Here is a 23,975-nt window from a genome sequence, read left to right as displayed (position 1 = left end):
GAAGCTCAGTGGAGTACAGGGTTATGTTGCAAATCAATGGTTTACATTCAAACGTAAAAAAAGGAGGTTGGGGGGAAAAAAAGGGCACAAAAGAAAGAAAGGGCTAGCAGGCTCTTGATGCTTTACTTTCATTCACTTCTGAAAATATGAGAACACACAATAGCGCCACAGCGACAAGAGCCAACTGTGTACAAGGCTATGTAAGAGGAAAGCTGTCAAACTGTATTTCACACAGTACTTTGACCCATTATCCCAAAGACCGGCGGCACAATTGCAGTGCAATACACTGCACTACAAACTCTCTTGTTCTCTTGTGAAAGCAATTGGTTGTTGCAAAGTACAAGCTACTGTATCAAGAGTGAGACAAGCTCAGCAGCAACAATTGTCCTTGTCCCTAGTTTTCTTTCCCTTCTCAAAGAAGTGTTACGCAACTATTTTTCTCTTAATCTCCCATTTGTAGCCTGTCACTTACAGAACATATTTTAGAAGAAGTTAAATTATACACAAACAAAAGTTAGTGTGTGGATTTAGTGTTTAGGTAAGAAGATGATGATAAAGAGCATGAACACAGTTTTGATGAGCAAAGTGTGAGGGTGTAACCCTTTATTGAAACTTTCCATGCAAAGCTTGTGGAGGTAATTTGTCTGAGCAATGTTTTTTTTAACACACAACAAACATAAAAGGGGCAAACTAAGAAAAATGAAACTTACCTCCAGAATGGGCTGGTGGTCCACACAAGAGAACCACACCTTGGCCCTCACGGACATAAACAGTGCTTCTTACAGTTTGAGTTTTAAAGTTGTCCAGATCTGATAGATAAAATAATGGTGATATAGAATAAGACAGCAGCAAAACACAACATGAAACAGAATGTCAGTCAGCTAGAAAGTGAGCTTTCATGAAGTGTATAGTCTCAATAGGTTCTTTGAAAAGAAGTCACGAAAATATGAGACATAACTTTCCCCAAACATCATTCATGTGTTTCTACAGACTATTGCTGTTACATTGTAGACACTACAAATTTAATATGGCATCACTGATAGCCATGGGATGGCCCTAACAGCCTGTGAAGCCTTCACAGGACCTGACTTATTGGTGTTTACCTTGCAACAGTGCACACAAAGAAGGCATAGACATGGACATGGCATGGAAATGAATCGGAGGTGTTTAAACAGGCTAAGCAAACACAGGGAGCTTGCATGACAAATAACACGTTACTTTGTCAGCAGCAATAAGTATCATCATTATTAAATGTAGTGTAAACTTGCACTTAAAAGCATTAACTCTCCTATCAATACTCTCGGTAAAATTTATTCCCCACAATTGAAAAGGCAGATGCTGGCAGACAAAACCCAAACCTGGGATGATAAACCACCCCTGGCTTCATGACCGATGAAGAGAAGCTGCCGCAGTCTGATCTGTACTCAGTCTGCACCCTCTGGCTACCAGCCTAGATTAAGCCTTCCAAACACAAACAAAAGAAAGTCAGTGTGACCGATAAGGGAAATTAGGAGGGGGAAGATTATGGAGAGAAATGGGAAAGAGTGCTGGTAAGATTAATGAGCTGCTCTCTGATGACCACAGTAGAATCAAACAGAGCCAAGTCATGGTAGGACACAGAGGAGGCCACAGGAGGAGATGGCTGACTTGAAGTACAGACAGATGTGATGTCCTTCTTGTCGCAACAGGCTATCACTGAGTTTATATTTTAATGATTCTGGGCAGAGGTGGTTGAGGGAAATAAATATGATTGATTCCAAAAGCACAACAATAAGCAGTTAATTATAACTGCAATGTTTTGAAGGAGACTGACTGTAATCAGAGAGTAATAACAACTTGGTGGATATGGAGAGAATGTAATCTTCACCAAGAACTACATAATGGCAGAGGGTGGAGATGTAACTCGGCTGAGTGATACAGGGGATACGCTTCTCTCTTCTCTGGCTTCTGAGTGGAAGAACAATGGGCAGCACTGGAGTGAACTGACCACACACAGTAACTCTGTGAGCTGGAGGCCAAACTCACTGTAGCTGCAGTGATTTCTTTGAAAGCAGAAGCACAAGAATTGCTGGACTTTAGATTACAGCGAGCTACCATTATATTTCACAGATGATTGGTCTGGGCAATAGAGCTGCAGTATAACTTGCTGTACCTTCTTATTATTGTGTTCAACTCTTAAGCAAACCCACTTTTACCTGCACCAGAAGCCCACAAAATGCAGTAAGTTTATTGTGTGATTGATATTTTAATTGAAATCTGGTCTTATAATGTGTTCCAGTGTTTGTTTCAGTGTATCACTGCACTAGTTATGTGTTTGCTGAAAATTGTGAGTCGGACAACTATCAGGCTGATCACACTTCAAACTAGTTTCAGTTTATCCTTGACATCCTGAGGGGCTTTAAACAAGTTTTAACAAACCTTTGACAAATTATCACTGTGAAGAGTTGATAAAGTGGTTTGTTTGATAAGATGGCCACTGGAAACAGTTCCCTTGTTCAATATGATGTATCAGAGCCAAGTACATTTATTTGCAGTTTCACTCAAAATTCTGTTCATGACTTCTAACAACACCTGGAAACTAAATAAAGTAACCAGGTTGTTTTCTTAACTGAATGTTTTGAAAAAGCCAAAGAGGGCACCACATCTTACTCTTAATGCTAGTTTCCCCAGGACCAATCATCATGATACTACAAAGAGTGAAGTAAAAAATTGTGGCCTAACAAACAAATGTTGCAATTTTCTAAATTTCCATTATAGTGCAAGATGAAAGGACAATGTCATCATGAAACAAACAGTGCCAGATTTATGAAATATTTTTAAGGCAGTATAAAACTACACATTTTTAAAAGGGGAATATGTGAGATATCTACTGAAATAAATCATAAAATGGCAAACCAATCCAAGGTGTTGAAGCAACGGAAGGGGGCAAGTGAAGTTGTTCAGATATAATATGCTCCACAATCAGAACGTGGTAAAACAAGGATAAATATTGGAGATGCTTTTGAAAATGGAGAGGGCTAAGAACCCAGAAAGGTTTCAAGATCGAAGCAGTGCTGGTTGTTCCATGACATGGCAACCTGCGTGCACCTCAACTAGACTATAAGAGCCATTTTAAACACTATGGGCCTGATTTACTAAGATCTCAATTAAAGAGTACTAAATAGCGTGTTCACTGCAAAAGTTTGCACGTCTGGTTTGTGGGCGTTTTGCGGGTTATTTACTAAGAACATTTGCATGAGTGACGTCAGGTGCAAACCTAGTGGAGGCGGTAGTATTTCATTCAGGCTTTTGCGTGTTCTACTGGTTTACGTCACAGAGAGTTTGGACAGAAAGCTGGATGACTGCAAGCGCAAAATAGGTGTTAGTGAGAGGCAAATGAACGTGCAGTATTTTCAAGTAATAGCAGATAAATGTGAATAAAACAAAAGGAAAAAGTGGCTTATAAGAAAACCTCGGTATTAAACACGGCCTCTCTTTTCTTTCCTCCCTCTTTTGAATGAATTGTCATACATTGCGCAAGAGGTACGAGTCCTCTGTGGCACTGGTGCTCAGTGTGTGTGCCACTCGTGCCATCGTTGCGCACCAGAACCTGGTCAGCGCTGTGTTTGATCGGACATAAATGCCATGGCAACAGGTACTGAAGTTGGGGGTACAATCATGGTGAGCCCCCCATTCAAGGGTCCCACAGCGCAGCAGCAGGGGAGAGGACTGTAGAGTGAAGAGACGAGTGCGCTCAGGAGAAGCACTCCGGAGCACACCACAGACACGCAACCCGAGAAAAAGTAAATGCCCAGTTTAGAATGTAATGTTGGCGAGAAGAGGGAAATAGGAAGACATAAGTGTCAATGTTGAAATTCTTTAGAATGCAGAGGCTGTGAATGTTCAGTTATAGTTAAATCATGGTGTTTCTTTTAAACTATTATTGAAGCAAGATTAAAAAAATATATGCATACCATTTATTTTTCTGTCATTTAAACATGTTAATGCGTCTTTTATTGTGCCTATGTCTCCTCCTAACTGCAGCCTGCAGTGGGTAACCTAGGCTCGGCTCTTGGATTTGCACGTTCCTTTAAAAGGTGTTAAATTCAGACACTGTCACAATCACCACAATTTTTGCCTGGCTTGATAAGTCACATTGCGTGTACTAACTTAACTTCTTTGCATTTTCTCCTCCCAGTATTTTGCACGCTGAGGCAGAAACGCTGCGTGTTGCATATTCTTTAAGGCAAACGTACTATTTGGACAATACGACTTGTTTTGCTCATATGAAAGACGCAATCCTCACTGCACGCTGTTAGTAAATCAGATAGCAATTTTTTTGCTGGTGGTATCAAGTGTGCATATGTTTTAATACATGCAAACGTTTAGTTAATCAGGCCCTATGTGTCAGAGTTAAATATTGATCCTTTAACATAGATAGTTTGATTTTTAAAATGTGATTGATTTTAAAATTGATGTGATTGAGTGTTATCTATCTATCTATCTATCTATCTATCTATCTATCTATCTATCTATCTATCTATCTATCTATCTATCTATCTATCTATCTATCTATCTATCTATCTATCTATCTATCTATCTATCTATCTATCTATCTATCTATCTATCTATCTATCTATCTATCTATCTATCATAGAGCAATGGCCTCATTACATGGAGAAAACTAAGTATTAACCATGATGATATTCTAGACCTCCCCAACTTGCATTAGGCAAGACAAGAAATGTCAATCAGGTCTGCTCTTCACCCGGTCCCCACAAGTGAGATTCATTACTGGGCAATGAAGATAATAGCAGTCCATCTCCTGAGAGGAAGTGAAAGGTTCTCTATCCTTGGGACATGATCAATAGTCAGCAGACTTGATCAAGAGAGGAAAGGTTGGCTATAGAGTTACAGTCTGGCAGGTAGAACCTCACTCTATACAGTATTATTATCCAACTCACTTTTTTGTCTTTTAAGCAAAAGTTTAAAAATGAACAGCTGTCCCACTGTCTCAGTTGCACATGATCTGTTCAATATATACTAAGGAAAAAATCATAATCATGATTACAAAATTGTAAACACTGCTGCCACTGTTTCACCTAAAGTATATACAGGAGCCATCATTTGGCTAAAATATAAGTCAGTTTGGAGTGAGAATTGATGCTATTAGAGCCTGTATCACTAATGAGAATCACACGTTTAGACAGGAAAAAAACTGTAATCATCGCTCACTGACCCCTTGGAATTATTCCTGAAACTCTTCCAAGGCAGTCAAATGATAAACTGTACGTTCAAAAAAGAAAGTATGGAAAATTGTTTTAATTATGTCAGAGTAGAAACAGAGACATGAATCAGTTGTAGCCTCACTTACATGCAAATTGTAGACTGGCTCTATGGCTGAGAATGGACCCCTGTGTGTTGAAGGCGGTGCACTGGTACACCCCCGTGTCTTGGTCCTTGTCCAGGTTGCTAATGATCAGGCTGCCCCCAGACATGTGACGCCTGTAGTCATTCACCAGATCAATGAGTGTTCCGTTTAGTGACCATCTGGAAAAACGCAAACACAATCAGACTGATCCCTTTAGAGTTGCTTGTATGTTCATCACAGAGATCAATATGATCAGTCCTCCCACAACATGCGGGAAAGATAAAATTTGAGTACTGTTATACAAGTAGGGTTTCGTATTTTCAACAATGAAAGCTGAATTTTGTGAGATTCCATCACAGCAAGTAAGGGAGAAATGTATTTCCTCTTCCAACTGGGAAATGTTGTAGCTTCAGTTTTTGAACTGTTTGTCTTAAGCTGTTTTTTCTTTCCCAGTGAGTAAAGCAATATTCTAAAGACTTAATCAATTTTACTGCGTTTACATAGATTTTTTCCTACTTGGTGGAGATAATTGTTTTTGACTTCAATAATTATTTTCCTGGCAGTACCTTCCCAAGTGTACATAGCAGCCTCTGCCATCAGTGTGTAAATGGGTTTGAATCGGTAGATGTGACCTGCCATGTTAAGCTCAAATCTATTTATCATTTACCAATGTTGACAGTAGCTGTTATGGTAAAATACCTTAACAGCTGTTGGATGTTGTCATGAAATCTGGTTCTGCAATTCACCTTACCCCGTAGATGAGCCCCCATTATTTTTAAATAGGGCATTTAGAACAAATAGCTGCTGAAAGTTTGGATATTCTTGTCAATTCTGATTCACTTAATAGAAAAGAATGCTTTTTTTCAAAACTGTTCCTCTGATGTATTCAGATGACTGTAGTTACATTTTTCTTTCAGTTGTATAACAGAGGTTGTTATCAAAAAAGGTTTTGTTTTTTTTCTTCTTCACATGGCCATTACCTTAAATTTAAAATACCTATTCAAAAAAGTTGTGATCTATCAGCCCTTTTTCCAATCACAATCATTTCAAATATCCCAATTTAAAATGTCACAGGTTTAAGTATTGGTTATAAATGAATGTTTTTAAAGTTAAATAATGAAAGTACCTCTGATCAAATGTGCCAAAGGCCAACCGTGTAAAAGTTAGCATACAGTATGTAACTCTGTGAAAAGCAGTGTGACTTGGATGAAATGGAACCTGGATGGGCCTGAATGAAAATGCATGTAAGATAAGGGTTTGCAAGACTTTTTTTTTTTTCAAGATCCCAATTCTTCTAAGTTAATGTTATATGTTAACTCTACTCTGTTTACATGCTACCAGGTGCCTTCCAGTTGTAGTGTGTTTCAGAACAAGTCACTTCTTACATAGAAGTAAAACACCGGGCTCCTGACTTTAGATACGGTTTTTGTTTCTACTCCAAAGGAAAGCAATTTCCCACAAAGCACCAGCCTACATATCAATTTAAAATCAACATCCTAATGAGTACAAACATCTGCTCAATATATTTGCAACCTATACACGTAGGTTGGAAGCATTTTGAAGCTGATTGAAAATACCTTAACATTTTACAGTAAAATGAAATTGCATATGCAAAGGACTACAGCCTTGGCAGAGTACTGTACTCTCTGAGTGCTTTCTAATTAGTCTATGTGTGTTCTACTGTGTTTCTAAGTTATTGCTTTCTGACACTTTTATATTGCATTGTTTACAGACCGTTTCACTACAGGAAAGGTCACAAGATACTTAGTTATGCAAGCTCAGCTCAGGTAACAAAAGCTGTTAATCACAGTCCCAACAAAGAAGAAGACATTGACATTCACTGGGGTCTACAGTTTGTTGAGCTAACAGTGACTGTTTAAAAGAAAAGCATGCAGAGTCATAAGAACATTAAGGTTTGCAGGGCTTTGTCTTAGATCATTGATGTAGAAGCACATTTTCAGCAAACAAATAATTATTGGGATGACATGTATAAGTCTTTAAATAAGAATATGACTGTCTCCAAATGACAAAGTCTTTCACGTTGTAGTTTGCAGTATTCAGCTTTAGTCTTTGCCAATCATTTGGATCAAGAATTAACAATCAAGAATGGATTTGTCACTGTTTAAACAATGACGTTCCTTTTGAATGCCCTTGACTTGTCAATACAACTTCTATTTTTCTAGGAATATGCAGTTAAGTATACTGTATAAAAACATACACTCTGATTGTCATGACTGGCTCAAAAGCCATGGCAAATAAAGGGAAACAGCAAATTAACACTAAATTATGCAGATTTAATTACAGAAACATAAATTAAATTGCAAAAGAGATGAGGTTTGAATGTACTTCTCATTACTCAAAGCGCTTTTACACTTACCCATTTACAACCATTCACACACTGATGGCAGAGGTTGCTATGTAAAGAGACCACCAGAAGCAATCCCATTTATACATATGCATATGCTGCTGACGAAGCAGTGGGAGCAATTTTGGGTGAAGCGTCTTGCACAAGGACACATTGGACATGTTGCTGCAAGAGCTGGGGATCAAACCCTCAATATTCACATTAAGAGAGAACCAACTTCACTAACTGAGTCACATAAGATCGGAAGCTATTTAGACTTGAAGTCACCCAGCATGAAATTAATGGAACAGAAAAGTGGTCAACTTGGACAGACCCCCCTAAAACAGCAGTCATGCCACAAGTCTGAACCAATGACACAACATGTATCCCGTTTTAAAAAGCAGGTCTTCAACAACACCGTAACAAGCTCCATCTTCACTCTGCTTTTACTTCTACACTGAACCCCACAATGGCGTAATATTGGTGTCCCACTGTATAATTTTACATTGCATCACAGTGTTGCTTGCAGAAGTACAATAGGAAAAGTTTATTTGTAAGTAACAGGAAAGCCACACACAAACTCAGACATGCACACACTGCTGTTTCAGCCTGCTGGCTCTAACATTAAAAGTGATCCTATTGGCATTGGTTATACCTCTGAAGTCGCCGCAATCATAGGAATTATTTCAACAATATGCCTCTGGAACCTTTACATTAAGAGCAAGATGTGGCATAGGTTAAAGTTCCACCTTAAACCGGAAATTTGAAAAAGGCAAGTGAGAGGTAAAACAAAAAAGTGAGCCTTCATAGACAAATGTGAAGAAACTGGAGCACAACCAAACTGGGACCTAGCAACACTGAACAGAATCATTGTGAAAATACAGCCTTATTATAACATTGTGCTCTTCTCAGCTGTTTTCAGATCTTTTTGGATTTTGTTCAAATGCACTGCTTGGTATCCTCAAAGTCCAGGCAGTCTAGACCAGATAATAAGTACAGCACCTTTATACAATAGTGCTCTCCCGCTTGCATACAACTCCTGAAAACTTCCTGAAACGTTCAGGATAAGCTGCACCCATTTTAAGATAACCCTTTCGTGAAAATGGTACTTATTAATCCCATTTGTTGACTGTTAATTGAGCGGTTGAGGTCATTAAAAAACTACAAGGTATGATACATTTCTGAATAACTTAAAACCACACCAGGAACCCCCAAATCATGGCCATACCAAGGTCTTTTTATGGGATTTCACGAGTGAGCATTGCTTTGTTTTAACCGGTTATATAAAAGTAGATCATATGCATTCTAAATGCATGCATTTAGATTAGGGATATTCAAACTGAAGAGCCAATAAGCCATACATATTTTGCAAATTACAATATATAAAAGCAGTATTTCCTTACAGAAGTTACCTTCCTTCTCCATTATATTTGCCTTGGCTGCATCAGTAAAATAAAGGTGAAGTAGACATAGGATGAGTCTTAATGTTTGCTCAAATAAAACTAGACCACATTCAATCTACCTCCCCATCAGGACGAGAGCAGCTTACAGTAAGTCTAACAGTGTCCAGAAGAACATTCCCTATTTTCTGTGCTGTGCTGCAGGCTCGGCCTGATCTGAGCATGCTCTGAATGAACTCACCATGACCTTGAAGTTCACATCAATTTTGCATGAGGTCTCCTTATCAAATAGACTAGGCATTGTACTGCAGCACCTAGCTTTCCTCGAGGCCACTGTTTGCAGTCACATACGAACACGCACAAGGTTCACAGCTGATAATGGAACTAAAACTGCTGATCGGGGTACTCTTTCCTATTTTTTTCAGCAGGTAATGGACACTGCCTTTTAACACATTATATTTATTGAGCCTTCATGTTAAGTGTGGCACAGTAAATATCCAGTAAGCCACCATGTGCTATTGTGAGTGTTTTTGTGCATGTATTTGTTTGAAGATTCATGCAATGTCTAAAGTGACATTATATAGGAGTAGACACCAGTAAGAGTGCTTTTTTACCCCCCTTCTCCAGTCACTGTTGTGCCCTTGATCCTGTCTTACAGCAGATTCATTGTAAACACAATGACAGGTGTATTTATAAAGCACAACTCTGAACTCTAGAGTGTGCTGCCTGTGGCATTACACTCCACGATGTGTCAACTGATGAACTGTCAAGGTTATTGTTCATATATTCACTGTGTCTCCATGTGGGTGATGTTCAGTTTAGCATCACAGTGTTTGAAACAAAATTCAACAGGATGAAAACTTGAACTCTGATGAAAACCTGATACACTTCTTTAATTTTAACTGCTAGTTGTTACCTAGCCTTTAAGTCAATTAGGTAACATGTCAAGCTGACTTAGACTTGTCTTCCTTTACGTTACTGTTCATTATCATCATAATGTAAAAGGATAAACAGGATATCATTTTGCTTCTCTCAGTTTTATTGTAACCGGAAATTTCTGAAAATGACTGCAACACATTTCTGACGATGGTTGTGGCTGTCTGTGGTCCCTGAGCATTAGTGCAAAGTGATAAAGGTTGTTGTGAGATAAACAGAGGCCCATACTACGAAGCGAGTTCAACATATCCAGAGTCTCTTTGGGTTATCTGGCTTAACAAACTCTGACACACAAGATCGTGATCAGTCCTACGAGCGCGTTCACGTAAAAAGGGGCGGAGTTAGCATCATTTAACCTATCACAATCATCACCGCGTCTGCCATTAGCAGATCGTCATATCTACAAACATTACAACCGATATTAACAATATAAATATCTTAAGACAAACAGGCTCCCAAGAGACACAGCTGCAGCAACAGATATAGGAAGGGAAAAAAAAAACTGAATGTGTTGCTCTGACTCTTTAAAGTGGAGAGTATAACAGTTTGAGATATTTAAACTGCAGCTCTGACTGTCACAAAGAGAGCAGCATGGAGACATTAAACTTTAATGAAAATACAATTCAAAGCCACAAGAAAATATTCACACTTGTACATCTTCAACTAAAATGTTACAGCGCTTTCTTCAGTCTCTGTTAAAGGATATCAGTGAAACATAATCATTAACTAAACGGACTATAGTCTAATATAAAATCATGCGGGACACATGAAGGGTCCTCCCCCCTCTCCATCAGCTCCAGGAGCTCCACGATCAAAAGATCTGATTGGTCAGTGGGCGGAGATTTTCACAGGTTGATCTCTTATCTCCATCATAAACTGCTCCGGAGCAGGTTAGGTGTTCAGCATAAGTTACCGTGGCGATATACCCAGGTAAAAAGAGAACGACCCTCGTAGGAACGAAAACCCAGGGTTAACCCTTAAGTTACCTCGCTAAGCTCAAATCCTGCTTCGTAGTATAGGCCTCAGGTCCAATGTAAAACAATACTGTTTTATTTTTTACCATTTATTGATCCCATAAAAAGAGCAAACACAATTTAATTCAATCTTTGCATGTTTGTGTCCGCCATCGTCAATAGTGGTGTATTCCTCTTGCTGAGAGTTCATCATCCAAAAAGTGATAAAATCACATAAATGAGAGCATTTGTCACTTGGTGGATCGGGGTATCTCTTAATTAGTTTGAACATGAGCAGTTCATCTACATCAAGTGTCACACATCTATTATCACACACATGTATTAACTCACTAATTTATGAGTAATTCACAATTAACTTAGGATTTAAATGAATGCCTTATTTGTTTGTATCGCGTTTACATCCCATGGATAAGCCTCCTTCATGTTTTCCTGTAGTCACTGTGAAGGAAAGGAACAACACTGCTGCATCTTTGAAAAATCTCCTTGGCAGCTCAGTTGACAAGTGAAAAGGAATATCCACCTTGTGACATTAAACACATTTTTTACCATTCATTTTAGCTGTTTCATTTAGTGTTTTAATCTGTACAGAGTTCCTTTTTCCGTGGTCAACCTAAAAATGTAACCTTCAATCTATCAGAAGGTCCTTATTTTATTTCAAAATAAAAGCAGGGTCAAACTCAAATAGCACATAAAATCATCTAGGCTGACAGTACATTTCAAAATAAAAGCCTAAAAATTAAACTTAAAGTAAAATAATTACATTTCAAACATGTAATTAAATTTGCAATTAATTAATTGTGATAAACTACCATTTTTTTGACTAATTGCAATTCAAAATTGTAATAATATGATAGCCCTGATATATTTAAGTATAGAAATGTTGTTGTGTGACCTATTGTTTTAATGTATGTGTAATGTTAATGTAAGTTAACCAAATGGTAGACCATAATGCTATGAATCTAATTCTATAAACATGGTTTATTTATCATTTGCTGTGTAAAGGTCAGGTACAGTTATCAGACACTAAATGTTGTAGCATGACTTAACAGCTTTTAATAACGGGGATATTGAAGTTGCACAGAATTTATGCTTTCTATTTTATTACCAGGACAAAAAGTCCTCTCCTTGCCCGAAGGGAAACAAGACCAGGATGATCATTGTCAGAAAAATTGATGCAACCAAAATAAGGTAAAATGGTTTCTTTCCTCCAAAAATTAAGGTTAGAAATGAAATGTTTGAAGAAAAAAAAAAGCAGTCAGTTAGAGCTGACCTCAAAGAGAAGACTACTGACTTTTATGTACCATAGTGAGATGTGTGTTTTACTTTGTGACTTTCAGAAAAATCTGTGCAAGTCAGGTTCTACAACTCCAATAGAAAAAAGGTGTATGTCACCCGGACCAAGACATCTGTCAGTCATATCGGATTTGACTTTTTGATCAAAACAACAATTCATTGAACAGATATACTTAATGAGGCAATGCCTGCAAGCTATTTCAAGCCAAAAAACTTAAACTTGGCGTGTCATTATCCAAAAACACCTGACAACACCTCCTATCAATTGGGGTCTATCCCTCTGCTCTTCCTCCGCCAGCAATGACCTGCACCATACAGCAATTTTGCTCAGCCCCACCACCACCCAAGCATCTCCCTGTAGGCTCAGACTGGGGGTTTAAGATATCATCTCATCACTGCCATGAGTGATGAGACTGAGCCATAGAAACAAAACATAAACGTTGTTTAACTAAAACCACAATCATTTAAGGAGATGGACTGGACTTTAGGTAGACAGGCCGTTTGTTTTGACAGGGGGATAACTGTGTGAATATTTTAAGTCATAAAGAATTATCAGATAAGAAATAGGTATTGGAACACAAGCTGATCACCTCCATACAATTAAGCTGCTGGACGGATGGAGGGAGGGGTAGGTAGGTAGGTAGGTAGGTAGGTAGGTAGGTAGGTAGGTAGGTAGGTAGGTAGGTAGGTAGGTAGGTAGGTAGGTAGGTGGGAAGGAAATGCAAGTACTGGGAATGCTGCATATACTCTGTTTATCAGAATTTTGTAGCTTTTGTCAGAAATCACTGGACATAGGTGTAGTAAATTCATCCTGTTTATTTAAAAAAAGGTTATTTTTAGGGAAGAATATTCTTTGCCTAACATGCTTTGTTTGTAGAGATACTCTGTAAATAACTGTTTATCATACTGAAAACAACACAGTTTTCCACATTTGCACAAAAAAGAATAAGTAATATTTTTTTTCTGTAAGTGAGCCCCAGAATGTGTTTAAGTTAAATGTGAAATAATGAACATGATGTTTTCTGCTTCATACTGAGATAGCTTAGGTTGCATAACAAGTATAAATGATACCCCATGCCCAATCCCATCCCCCTCCCCTGCTTTGCCTGGACCATGTTCTCAGTGCAGACACATAATAGGAAATGTACGCATTTAACAGAATGTCACTCACAAGGTTATTGCCTCTCTCTCCTGCTTGCTCCGCATCTACATGCTGCTGACCAAGCTCTGAAACACAATCTACCACAAAAAACACCGCAAGCTGCCATTTTCAGGCAGGCTCACTGCACCGCCAGGGAATAGCCTGGGAGATATCAAAGGATCTGTTGTGTAAATGAGTTGGTAGCTTCTCCTTTTCTCCCATAATCATCATCACCTTACATTATAGCTTTCATTAACAGAATCAGTATGGGCAGTGGCTTAAATCTTGTTCTTTTTAAACTTGACCTTAAACTGTTCATATATGTTATGATTCAAAAAAACATAATTGTGCAGAAAAAACAATATTCAATACTTGTGCAATAAAAAAGAGTGACTGATTTGATCCTTGCTCATTGAAGCCTGCCTTTCAGTTTGATTATGCATAATGTCTCAGAAGCATTTAACATCCAGAAAAAGGGTCTTCTTTAACCGACCTAACAGGTCGGTTGGTTCGCGCTTTGATTTCAGTGGAAACGCCATCAAGATTCACGCAAGAAATTAAGCAGCAATTGATTTCAACCATGTGATGTTGGTGTTGAGCAAAAACAGGTAAACAAGCCAAAGCATTTGGGAAATATAACTTTGATGTGGTAATTTACCTGTACTGTGGAGAAGGACTCCCTTCTGCCTCGCATATGATAGTAGCCTGCTGGTCTGGGGTGTTGATTGGTAAAATGAGGTCATTTGGCTCCGTCCTCCATCTTGGCCCTTGGAATATGATATCCTCTGAACAGGCTGGGGAAAGGGAAGAAAGTCTATGGTAGTACATGCCTGTTTAGCCTCAATGTCTTTAAAGGACCATTATGAAATAAATCATAAAATTACTATATCTTCAGACATTACAGCAAAATGCTATTTAGAAGTGCTAGCTGCTTTGAAAACAATGCAGCAGCCAGTATGTCCTCCTGCAAAATATGGATGCAGAATGATTGTTTTTTGTTAGGAGGGTAGATGAATGAAAAAATTACCATTTTGGATGCCCCTGGGTTTGTCAGGCATAATAGCAAAATAATGGCATAATAGCAGATTGTGCAGTGATGGATGCAGTGATGACCAGATCTAAAATGCCTTGAAATTTATTAATTAAGCTCTAAGATGTAGAAACGTGGTAAAGCTAAGACAAATAGATTGGAGATGCTTTCAAAAAAATGGAAAGAGGTAAGAAGGTAGAAATGTTTTGAGACAGATACAGAGCTGTTAGACAAAAAAGTTTCAATGTCCAAGACCTGGCAACCCGTGGTCACATCAGCTCTAGGATGAAGGAAACGAGGGGAAAATAGCTCTCTCCAATGTTTTTAGTTGAAAATCTCTCAACCCCTTTTAAATGCTATGTGTGAGAGTTTCATATTTTGTTTTTAAACCTCTGCTTTAAAAGGGGGGAAAAAAGAACAGAAAAGCCACATATAACTCAAAAGAAATCATTTATGATAAGTTACAGGATTGATGAATAAAGTGGAGTGATCTATTTTCAGAACATCTATGTTAAACTTCGCATTCGCCGGTTAATTGAGGCCATAAGGATGTACTCATCTGCCAGCAGCTTAAAAGGAAAGGATGTGGAACACAATCTGGTACTAAATGAAAGCGGAGCCAACAGACGCCCAGAGTTGGCCTAATGAAGATCCTGCAACGGACAGATTTCAGCATGTGGAGGTTCTACACTTTATATTTCTCTTTGTGGCAGTCAGAGAAATACAGGGCAACACATTTTAGAAGCTCTTACAAGATGAGTTGTTAAGACGTACAATATGTAAAAGTAGGAATTAGTTTCAAACTAAACTGCAAAATTGATTGATTAACCAGATTTATATTGGATGTTACCTCAACACAAACAGATGAGGTCTATTTTAAGCAACAAAAGATGCACACGTCACAGAGAACACACGTCAGATGTCTTAATGATTGGTTTCTAAACCTCAGTAATTTTTGGGGGGTTTTAAAGTATATGATAACAACACTGTATAAGAAATTTCTTTTCTAGGCAGTAACCAAGACCTGATTAGAAACACTTGTCCGCTATGAAGGTGAAACTGCTTGGCTCTTATTCCCTTGAGTACTGGGTGTGAAATACCCATGAGCTAAATTTGAATAACATTCATGGAGATATAGAAAGTCATTTGAACAGCGGATGACATAGTGTTTATGTTGCTCCTGCTCAAATCCCAGGGGTCCATGCAAGGGCAGAATGAAGCACAGTGGCAAGTAGATTGTGCTAAAATGCAGGGCTGTATTCATTGCATAGGTCCCGATTATGATCTGGACAGCCCATAAACAGGAATAGGATCGGACTCCCACTCGTCCCTGAGCTCTAGATGTGCAGCTGGACGCTGCCTGAGGGGGGTGTTGAGGGACAACATTCAGAAACGCTGTACACATAATTGCTGCAGTTTTATCAGTCTAACCTTTTGGGCCAGGAAGAGAGATTTTCTGAGGATATTTTACCTCACTCATGGATTGCACTATATATTATACAGCAATGCTATTGTAACCAAGCTTTCTGGGTTCGTCGGACCTAATACACTTAATCTGTAAAACAATAAAAAGGGACATAGACAAGGAGCTTCTTCAGTCACGGCTTCCACTTTGTTCTCCACACGAGGAGTATAGCCAACAGCATCGCAACATTTTCCACCGCCTTACGGCAGCTACGATAACTCTCTAGGAACACCTCACTCTAAAAGCGAGGGGATATATGGTACCAATAACAAACACAACAGTCTGTTACACTCTGAATACAATGAAGCTTTACTAATGTGCATTTATCACCAAAAACAAAAGCAATAACATTTTCTTGTCATAAATATAGATTAGAAACTACAATTTTAGGAGAAATGTTGTCGTTTTAAAAACAATGACTTTAATAAAACTTAGACTTAATATGTGAGTTAAAAAAATCTTACCTGCAATGCATCCAGTGATTAATAGCAGAACAATTTGTTTCCATGGAAATATCATCTTTATGTTTCCAGGGCTAGTAACACTTTCATCCAACTTTGTGTGAATGGAATGCTCTTTCTTAAATGCAGAAATTATTTCTGAAGGGAAAGTAAACATAATTGTTATTACAATATGACACTTTAAAAAAATTAGACAAGCAACTCATTAGAAAAACAAACAATCATAACATTGCTATGTTTTTAGTCGTTTCATTGTATGTGGTTTTATTTGAAGTTCATGAAAGTAAAAAAGAAGCAAGTCTTTGGAAACTGAGAAGCACTGGGGAGAAAATAGTAGCCGACACAAAAACCTGCCGACCTAAATCAGCAGTGCGGTATTTAGGTGGCACAGAAAAAAATGAAACAGCTGTTAAATGAGTATGTTTTCTTTTAAGATATGAAATTCTCATCCTGCCTAACAGGCTGAATTTTAAAGCTTTAAAGAGAAGTGAGGAAGGAGATGATTGACCTCAAAGGACACTTTTCTATTCCTACTTGAGAATTAAAATATGCTTCAAAGTACGTGTTCTATCAATTCACAAAATGTCACGTTATACTTTAACAATGGATTTGAAGGCCAAAAAAACCTAGCAAACCTGTTTTTTTAAAACAGAAAGAGCAGAAAATCAATTTACTAAAACAAAGAATTATTAAACACGGGACATGATGGAAAACTGTCCATTGTGCCAATGGGAGGTATACACATGAGGTTTGTCTTGATGTTGAGAGTGATGTGAGAGCTTAATCTCAGATGTGGGAAAGATGTAAATCTTGGGAAAGGTCATCAGGGATGTACCTTTGAACCAGTGGGTGTTTCGGCCTTTCAACCAAAAAGAGGGGAGACGAATCATCCAAGCAAAAGTCAAGTCAAATGAAGTTTATAGCACATTTACAACAGGTGATTCCGGCACACAAACTGATACTTACCTAGGCTAGAAATAGTCAGGGACTCAAATAAGCACAATGGGTCCATTCTAATAGATACAAATGATCAAAAGGGTAAGAGAACATATATCAAATTTAAGTATTTTCTTGTTTATTCACTTAGAGTAAGATGATCTTTTTGAGGCATCCCTTCCTTTTTTAACAAAGTTATTTCTTTTAAATTAAGGGCACAAACAATTCTATACAAGAGAATTTAGTAGTTTGGTATTTGGAGTCAGTGAAACTCCTATAGCCTCTGAAAACAGTCAAATGTCTCCTATAGAATGTTATCATCTTATAAAGTGATAATGACTTTTTTTTTATAAGCATAACTGCCTACAGGAGAACCGTTTTTAAACAGTAAAGAGCCAGTTTTTTTTGTAATACTTATTAAAGGTCTTTATTCTCTAATTCAGAAACTAATGAGGCTGGCCTTGTTTGTTATATAATTCTGGTACAGGTTAAGTTAAAGGATAAAGCTCGGGGAGAGGGCGGCTAGCCTTTATCAGAAGGGAAGATACTCAGTTAAATCAATTACTCAATCTTTATTTGTATAGTGCCAATTCATAACAAATGTCTTTTTGAGGCACTTTACAAAAGAGCAGGTAAAAGGCATTCTAATTGCTATATTACATAGACCTAACATTAATCCATCTAAATTGTAATTCTTGTTGGTCTTCAGTAGTTGGTAAGCAATAGTCAGTTAATCTGACCGTTTATATTCTTGTTTATAAATTACTGAGCCAATTTTCTCTCAATTGAAATAAAATGGAAAAAACTTAGAAGCTGTGCTGACAAGATCACGATATGGGGATAGAGCTAAAGTGGGTCCTTGATTCTGAAAACTATTACTCCAAATCAATCAAAATGACACAGACAGATCTTGATTGCACGATACAAAATTGTTATTAATTAATTTTGTGATAAAAGATTGTATTCTTATAGCCCCAATAGCCACCCACTCCATAAATGTTAGTATCAGTTGCATCTAAACTTTAGACTGAACAAAAGGAACGGCCTGGGCTTAAGCCTTGCCTGTGGCTCCTTTCCACCATGTCGTTCCCCCCTCCCTTTCCCTGATTTCCAACGTTGTCCACTGTCCTGTCTCTCAAATAAAAGCATAAAAAGCCTACAAATTAACCTGTACAAATAAAGACTTCACATAAACAGATATACCTGTAGTTCTAAAGAAATCTAAATCAAAATTCTGATCAAAGACCTAAACCCTCATTCAACTGTTCTGATACAGAGATGGAATGGAGAGCCTTAAGACTGTAACAGTAGTATCAGTGGCAAAAGAGGGGCTTTGCACGGGCTCTGACCTACATCACAGTAAATGGAAACTGATACGCCTCTCAGGATTAGGAATTCATCCCAATCTCTCATCCTTACAAAGAACACTGCTATGTGGATTAACCCAAGACTATCTTTGGAACTCTTGAAACAGCTAAATACTAACCACTTACTTGATTCGGAAAGTAAGTGGAAACTCTGGAAATGTGGCTACGTAAAAGGTTAGCAACAGTCTCAAATGGAGGAGGCAGAAACAGTGTCATAACGATGAGCAGACATAAAGAAGAAAACTGCAGGGGGCAAAATCAACCTATTTTTCCTTGTCATAGCCAGAGATGGTTAAGCCTGAATGTTGTATTGCTTGTAAATGTTCCTCGTTTTCTGTAATTGCAGGCAAAAGGTGATTCTGAGTGGAATTTCCTTGAGTCTTTCAAAGTTTAGGGAGCGTTTTGCCACTCTAAAAAAAAACATCACATTGGATTACATGGTCTAGGATTCTATGGAGCAAATAAAAAATAAATAAATAGATAAAATAAAAAAGGTGCTGCATTTTTCAGTTTAAGTACAGTATTAAATGCCATTCTTTTTCTCTAGGATCCAACCTTACTATACCAGCCTAATAGTCCAATAGCCTCAATACTCTAGAGTAAAATCTCCAAAAAAAAGACATCATTTACAAGTTTGGGTTATACAGTTCTGCTGATGACACCGTGTCTCTGCTCTTATAATGGGTGTTGGTGAGTGTTGGGTGAGCACATTATCAAGTTTGTAAGTGTTTTTTTTTTTTTTTTGCATAATTTTCCTCTTCGTTTAGTTGTTTAGAATTGATTGTTCATTAAAAGGCACACTATTCACCACTTTTACAGTCATTGTGTATAGGCAGTGTGTGACCGTTTCACCTTGAAGAAATTTGTTATCAGGACATCTTGTCAGTGGCTCTCAATGGAGAACTCAAGTGTCTCATTTTGCTCCAAATAAAAAATTCAAGACAGAATTGTGTAATTTGTAGCCCTAAATGAGCAGCACAAGTTTAAGGCCTCGTATGCCCTTTATAGTTCTATATTAAGCAAAAGAAGAAGGGCTTTGTGGCAATGAAGGTGAGATGGCATTTTATTTCTTTCTGGCTTCCTCAACCTGAATGATTAGCAGCAAAATGCAATGCCAAAAGTAATGAAGCATCACACTTTCCCCTTCAAAGAAGCTAAACCTAATAGAAGTCATTGTCTTAACACATTGCAGAGTAAATTAAATGACTTCTTGCTTAGTGGGGCTGTTGTCTGGCACATAATTGATAGGAAAGGTGGTTAAAGGCATCCATTTCCCCTGTGAGGGCAGCATAATTGCAAAATAATCTAATGAGGGAGGGAGGAGAGAGATTGTATCACACGGGTTTGCATGCTTAAGGTCTGTATTCAGATCACACATGGTACACAGAGTTGGGAGATCTAGATATATTACATAATGCAAAATAAACCTATCTGCATCATGATTGGACACAATGGAATGCAAAACTGAATATACATAAATGTACACAATTCATTGTCCTCATCACTATTTGCTGCTATATGCATTAAATCATTCAGTGAGTCAATCTTTGAGAGCAGGATCAGTCACCAGAGACAGACTCCATCTGAATACACAGCTGCTCTGCTCTTAGGCAAGTGAATGAAGAATTCACGATCAACTGTGCTCTGTTTCCTTCTAATTTACTCTGGCTGACTGTGAAAGTCCATTTCATGTGAGCCAATAAGGATTCAAAAGAGTTATTTTTAAAAAATGAAGGCTGACTTTAATGTCTGTATTTCATGGCAGGTTACAGCAAAATAAATGTGAAATGAACATAAGACGCAAAGTAGACGTTGTTTTTAGTATTGATTGTAGGCTACAGTAACTTTGCATAATCTTTTTAGAGTATATGACCCCCATGGTAAATTATATTTAATGAGGTTGCTAATACAAGGACATTAAATGTTATCATTCTATTAATCCAATCTCAAAAGCGTTTACATTAACTTTCATGAAAGAACTGGTTGGATACGTATTCTCTCAAGAGCTTTCTCCTCATGTCATTTCACTTCCTTTCAAGCACAGCCTTCACACACTTCACACATGTGGCTGACATGTCACTCTGCATGTATGAATAAAAAAGCAGGATTAGAACTGAGGCTAAGGTCACGTTGGAATGCTTAAGGACAACATACAGCTATGAATAGGAGGGTGAATAAGTACATCTGCTTGTGAAACTTCACTCAATTTTTCTCGTTCATAAAACACACACAATCTGTTCTCTTACACTCTTGCTTAACCTATTTCAACCTTCATTTAAAGTATCTGTTTACATAGAAATAAGCATCTGGATAGAACACTCTACAGACATTATACAGCTGTGTATTTTCATGCGTAAAATTCTCGAATCCCTGGAAGAGAGCCGAACACCCCAAAGACTCCCATCAACGTTAAACACAACTGCATCCCTCAGCTGCTGCCTAACACAGGGAAAGGAGAGTAAGTGCACTTAAATAAGAGGGGAATAGCAATCTATTTCCCTATCCCACCCACCCCACATCAAGCACACCATTGAACCTTATGCTAGATAGAGCAACAAATACATGACTGGAGGTCAAGGATGAGGAGCAGGAGACACTCAGGCAGGCTTTTTACATATTTTCTGTGCTATTTCACCGCCTCCCTGGAAGAGAAACTGGTTGTAGCTTTTAAGTGCCACTCTGGTTCAATCAAAAATGTTTTTGAAGCAAATGGTGCTACAAACGCATCCCTGCACTACTGTTCTGGATATTGCTGTGTTATAAAATAACTCACGGCATGCCTTCAAAGATGTGTTTCACCTCTCATTTGGCTATTACTCAAAATATGTGCAAAGTATCTATAAATAAACATGAATAGAAATCAGAATGATTCCAGTCCCTGCTGAACGGTAGGATACTTTGAAGATTGAGCATTCTGGGTATTTTTCACTCTGTTGGGTTTGTCCTTTTGCACTCTGGGTGGGAAAGCAAATACTTGCATACAGACGCTGGGGGCCAAATATTATCTTTAAAACATTTTTTTTTTTTTAAAAGATTAAAAAAAAAAAAAAAAGCCGAACATGAGCTGTTTCATTAAATTACTTTCACACTCTTCTGTATTTTACAGCTATTAAAACCATGCAAGATTTAATAAATAATGCATTACAAATAATACAATTTTGATTTTCACCGTACAGATTCAATCAAAAAATAAAATCATATTCTTAAAAAAAACATTGAATAAGTTAAGAGAGAGATTTCCTTCAGGGGGAAAGTCTTGGTGCTGTTTTTTCATCCAGACATAAGAAAGCAGCACCATATGGACTTTGTCCTAGACGAGGTAAATGAACCACAACACTAAAAATCCCTACAGAACCGCTCTAGGCTCATCTGGAAACGCAATTATCAGCATCATGCATGTGTGGCCCATCTAAGCATATAAACTGTGTTATTGTCGCTTTCTTAAATTGTAAAAGAAATAGTGTCTAATAATTGAAATTATTTTATTTCCGGACAGATGTTATTTTCGCTAGCCTTATTTTTTAACAAGATAAAGAAGCCAAATTTAAGTGTTTATTTCACAATAAAATTCTTAAAAGTAAAATAGCGTGTATATAAGCCGGAGATGTATACTGATTGGTTACTTACTTGTACTAGAATTATTGTTGTTTTCCTCTTCATTAAACTGCGTTGGTTGTAATTCCAATATCCTTGGGCTGTGTTATTTCCTACTGAAATGAGCGGATAACATTTCTCAATGCAACTCTTGTCCTCTCATGAGCCAAAGAAGAGGTTGTTCTCTGCTCCGGCAGTGATTTGGTTTGTCTTTAATTTTGCTCCGTCTAGCACGCGTCTCTCGGTCTTTAAGGATGTAATAAACGTAATCCTTATTCGCAGTATATTCCACAATCAACGAATTTTCTGTTTCAGGACGACACGCTACAACGTGGTGTTACTCGACTTCTTCGCGTTAGATACTGACCAGAAGCACAGAGGACCGTGGTGCCTCTAAAAGGAGGTTCGCATTGTGCGCATCCCCGGGCTCTGCTCTCTTTGTGCGCAGGAAGAAGCGCCCACTGGTGACGCGTGAAAACACCCATCGCACAACAGTAATGCACCACCAGCCTGGGCACCTGCCATTCCAAGTACGTGAGTGAATGCACATTGTATTTGTAGATATTTACATGTTATGAAGAGCAGAGACCACATGGAATTGACCGACCGCAGCAGCATGGTGCGGAAATTAAATTTGATGCACATCACTGGATCAAAAGAGGATTTAAGGCGTCCAATCAAACAATATGTAACCAGCTTGATTGAAGAGAGCCTGCATATTTTTAAAGACTTGTAGGTTATCCTTTAGCAAGACTGCACTTTGAGAGCTTCAAAGTTAGGTATAGAGACAAATCACAGGTGCTTTTAGCCTTTGAAAAATGCCCCAGTCACTAAACTGAAATGTAATTGTATTGATGATGCAACCACCTGAAATCAGTGTATTTTGGTGGAAGTTTTGCAGCTCTTTGCAAAGTCCTGTGTGCAGTGGCCAATGATGGAAATGCTTGGCAACTGCCTGAATGACTTACAGTAACAACAGCTTATGGCAAATTCAAAAACAATTGGAAATTCAAAAGCACATGCTGAAGTCCAAGACAAAGGTATTGAAATAAACATGCAAGCTGAAAAAGTTGTTAACCGCACACCTTAACAAGCACGAGGAAAAAACACACGCATTCAAAATACAACTAAAAAAAGACAAAGGGAGCGTTCGGATTGTCCCTCCTATCCAAGCTTTCACTAGTATTTTTTTCCTTAACCCCGGAAGCAGTTAAGTGCCGGCCATGATAAGAGCGGTTTGAATTCTCTAAAAGTTAAAGGGATACTTCACCCATTTGCATGAAGCTGTGTATCATTAGAAACATGGTAGTAGTGTTGAATGGAATGATACACAGCTTCATGTAAATGGGTGAAGTATCCCTTTAAGGCAGTGCTTCTCAATTATTTTCTGTTACGCCCCCCCTAGCAAGAAGAAAACTATTCGCGCCCCCCACTCCCCACCGTGACTATCCATCTCTGCATAACATTTTATCCTTATTAACATTAAAGAAAAGAAAAAAAGAAAGACATATGGTCAAACTTACAAAGAATAACTTTATTAAATCGTGTTTTAAGTCTGTTTTAAACATGTTTAAACTGTAAACATGTTTGACCAACTAATTGCACCATTGCAAAATTAAATCAAATCAATAAATAATATTTAATAATTATAATAACTAATAAACTACAAAAACTAAAAAAATAA

At 37.9% G+C, this 23,975-nt stretch overlaps 1 protein-coding gene across 1 annotated transcript in view; it reads right to left on the bottom strand.

Annotated features, from left to right (window-relative positions):
* The window catches only part of cntn3b (contactin 3b), a 47,676-nt gene extending 24,991 nt beyond the window's left edge, over nucleotides 1-22,685 (bottom strand). The window contains exons 1-5 of the mRNA XM_079341491.1: nucleotides 22,325-22,685; nucleotides 16,398-16,532; nucleotides 14,097-14,232; nucleotides 5,354-5,529; nucleotides 711-809 (exon numbers count right to left, since the gene is read on the bottom strand). Of these exons, the coding sequence (XP_079197617.1) occupies nucleotides 711-809; nucleotides 5,354-5,529; nucleotides 14,097-14,232; nucleotides 16,398-16,452 (466 nt within the window). The 5' untranslated portion in view covers nucleotides 16,453-16,532; nucleotides 22,325-22,685. The remainder of the gene's footprint in view (nucleotides 1-710; nucleotides 810-5,353; nucleotides 5,530-14,096; nucleotides 14,233-16,397; nucleotides 16,533-22,324) is intronic.
* Between the last annotated feature and the right edge of the window lie 1,290 nt (nucleotides 22,686-23,975).

This window comes from Symphodus melops (assembly GCF_947650265.1).
Source record: "Symphodus melops genome assembly, chromosome: 4".
Lineage (NCBI taxonomy): Eukaryota > Metazoa > Chordata > Actinopteri > Labriformes > Labridae > Symphodus > Symphodus melops.
Note: the sequence above shows the minus strand (reverse complement) of the source record. Positions and strands in the feature narration are given on the sequence as shown.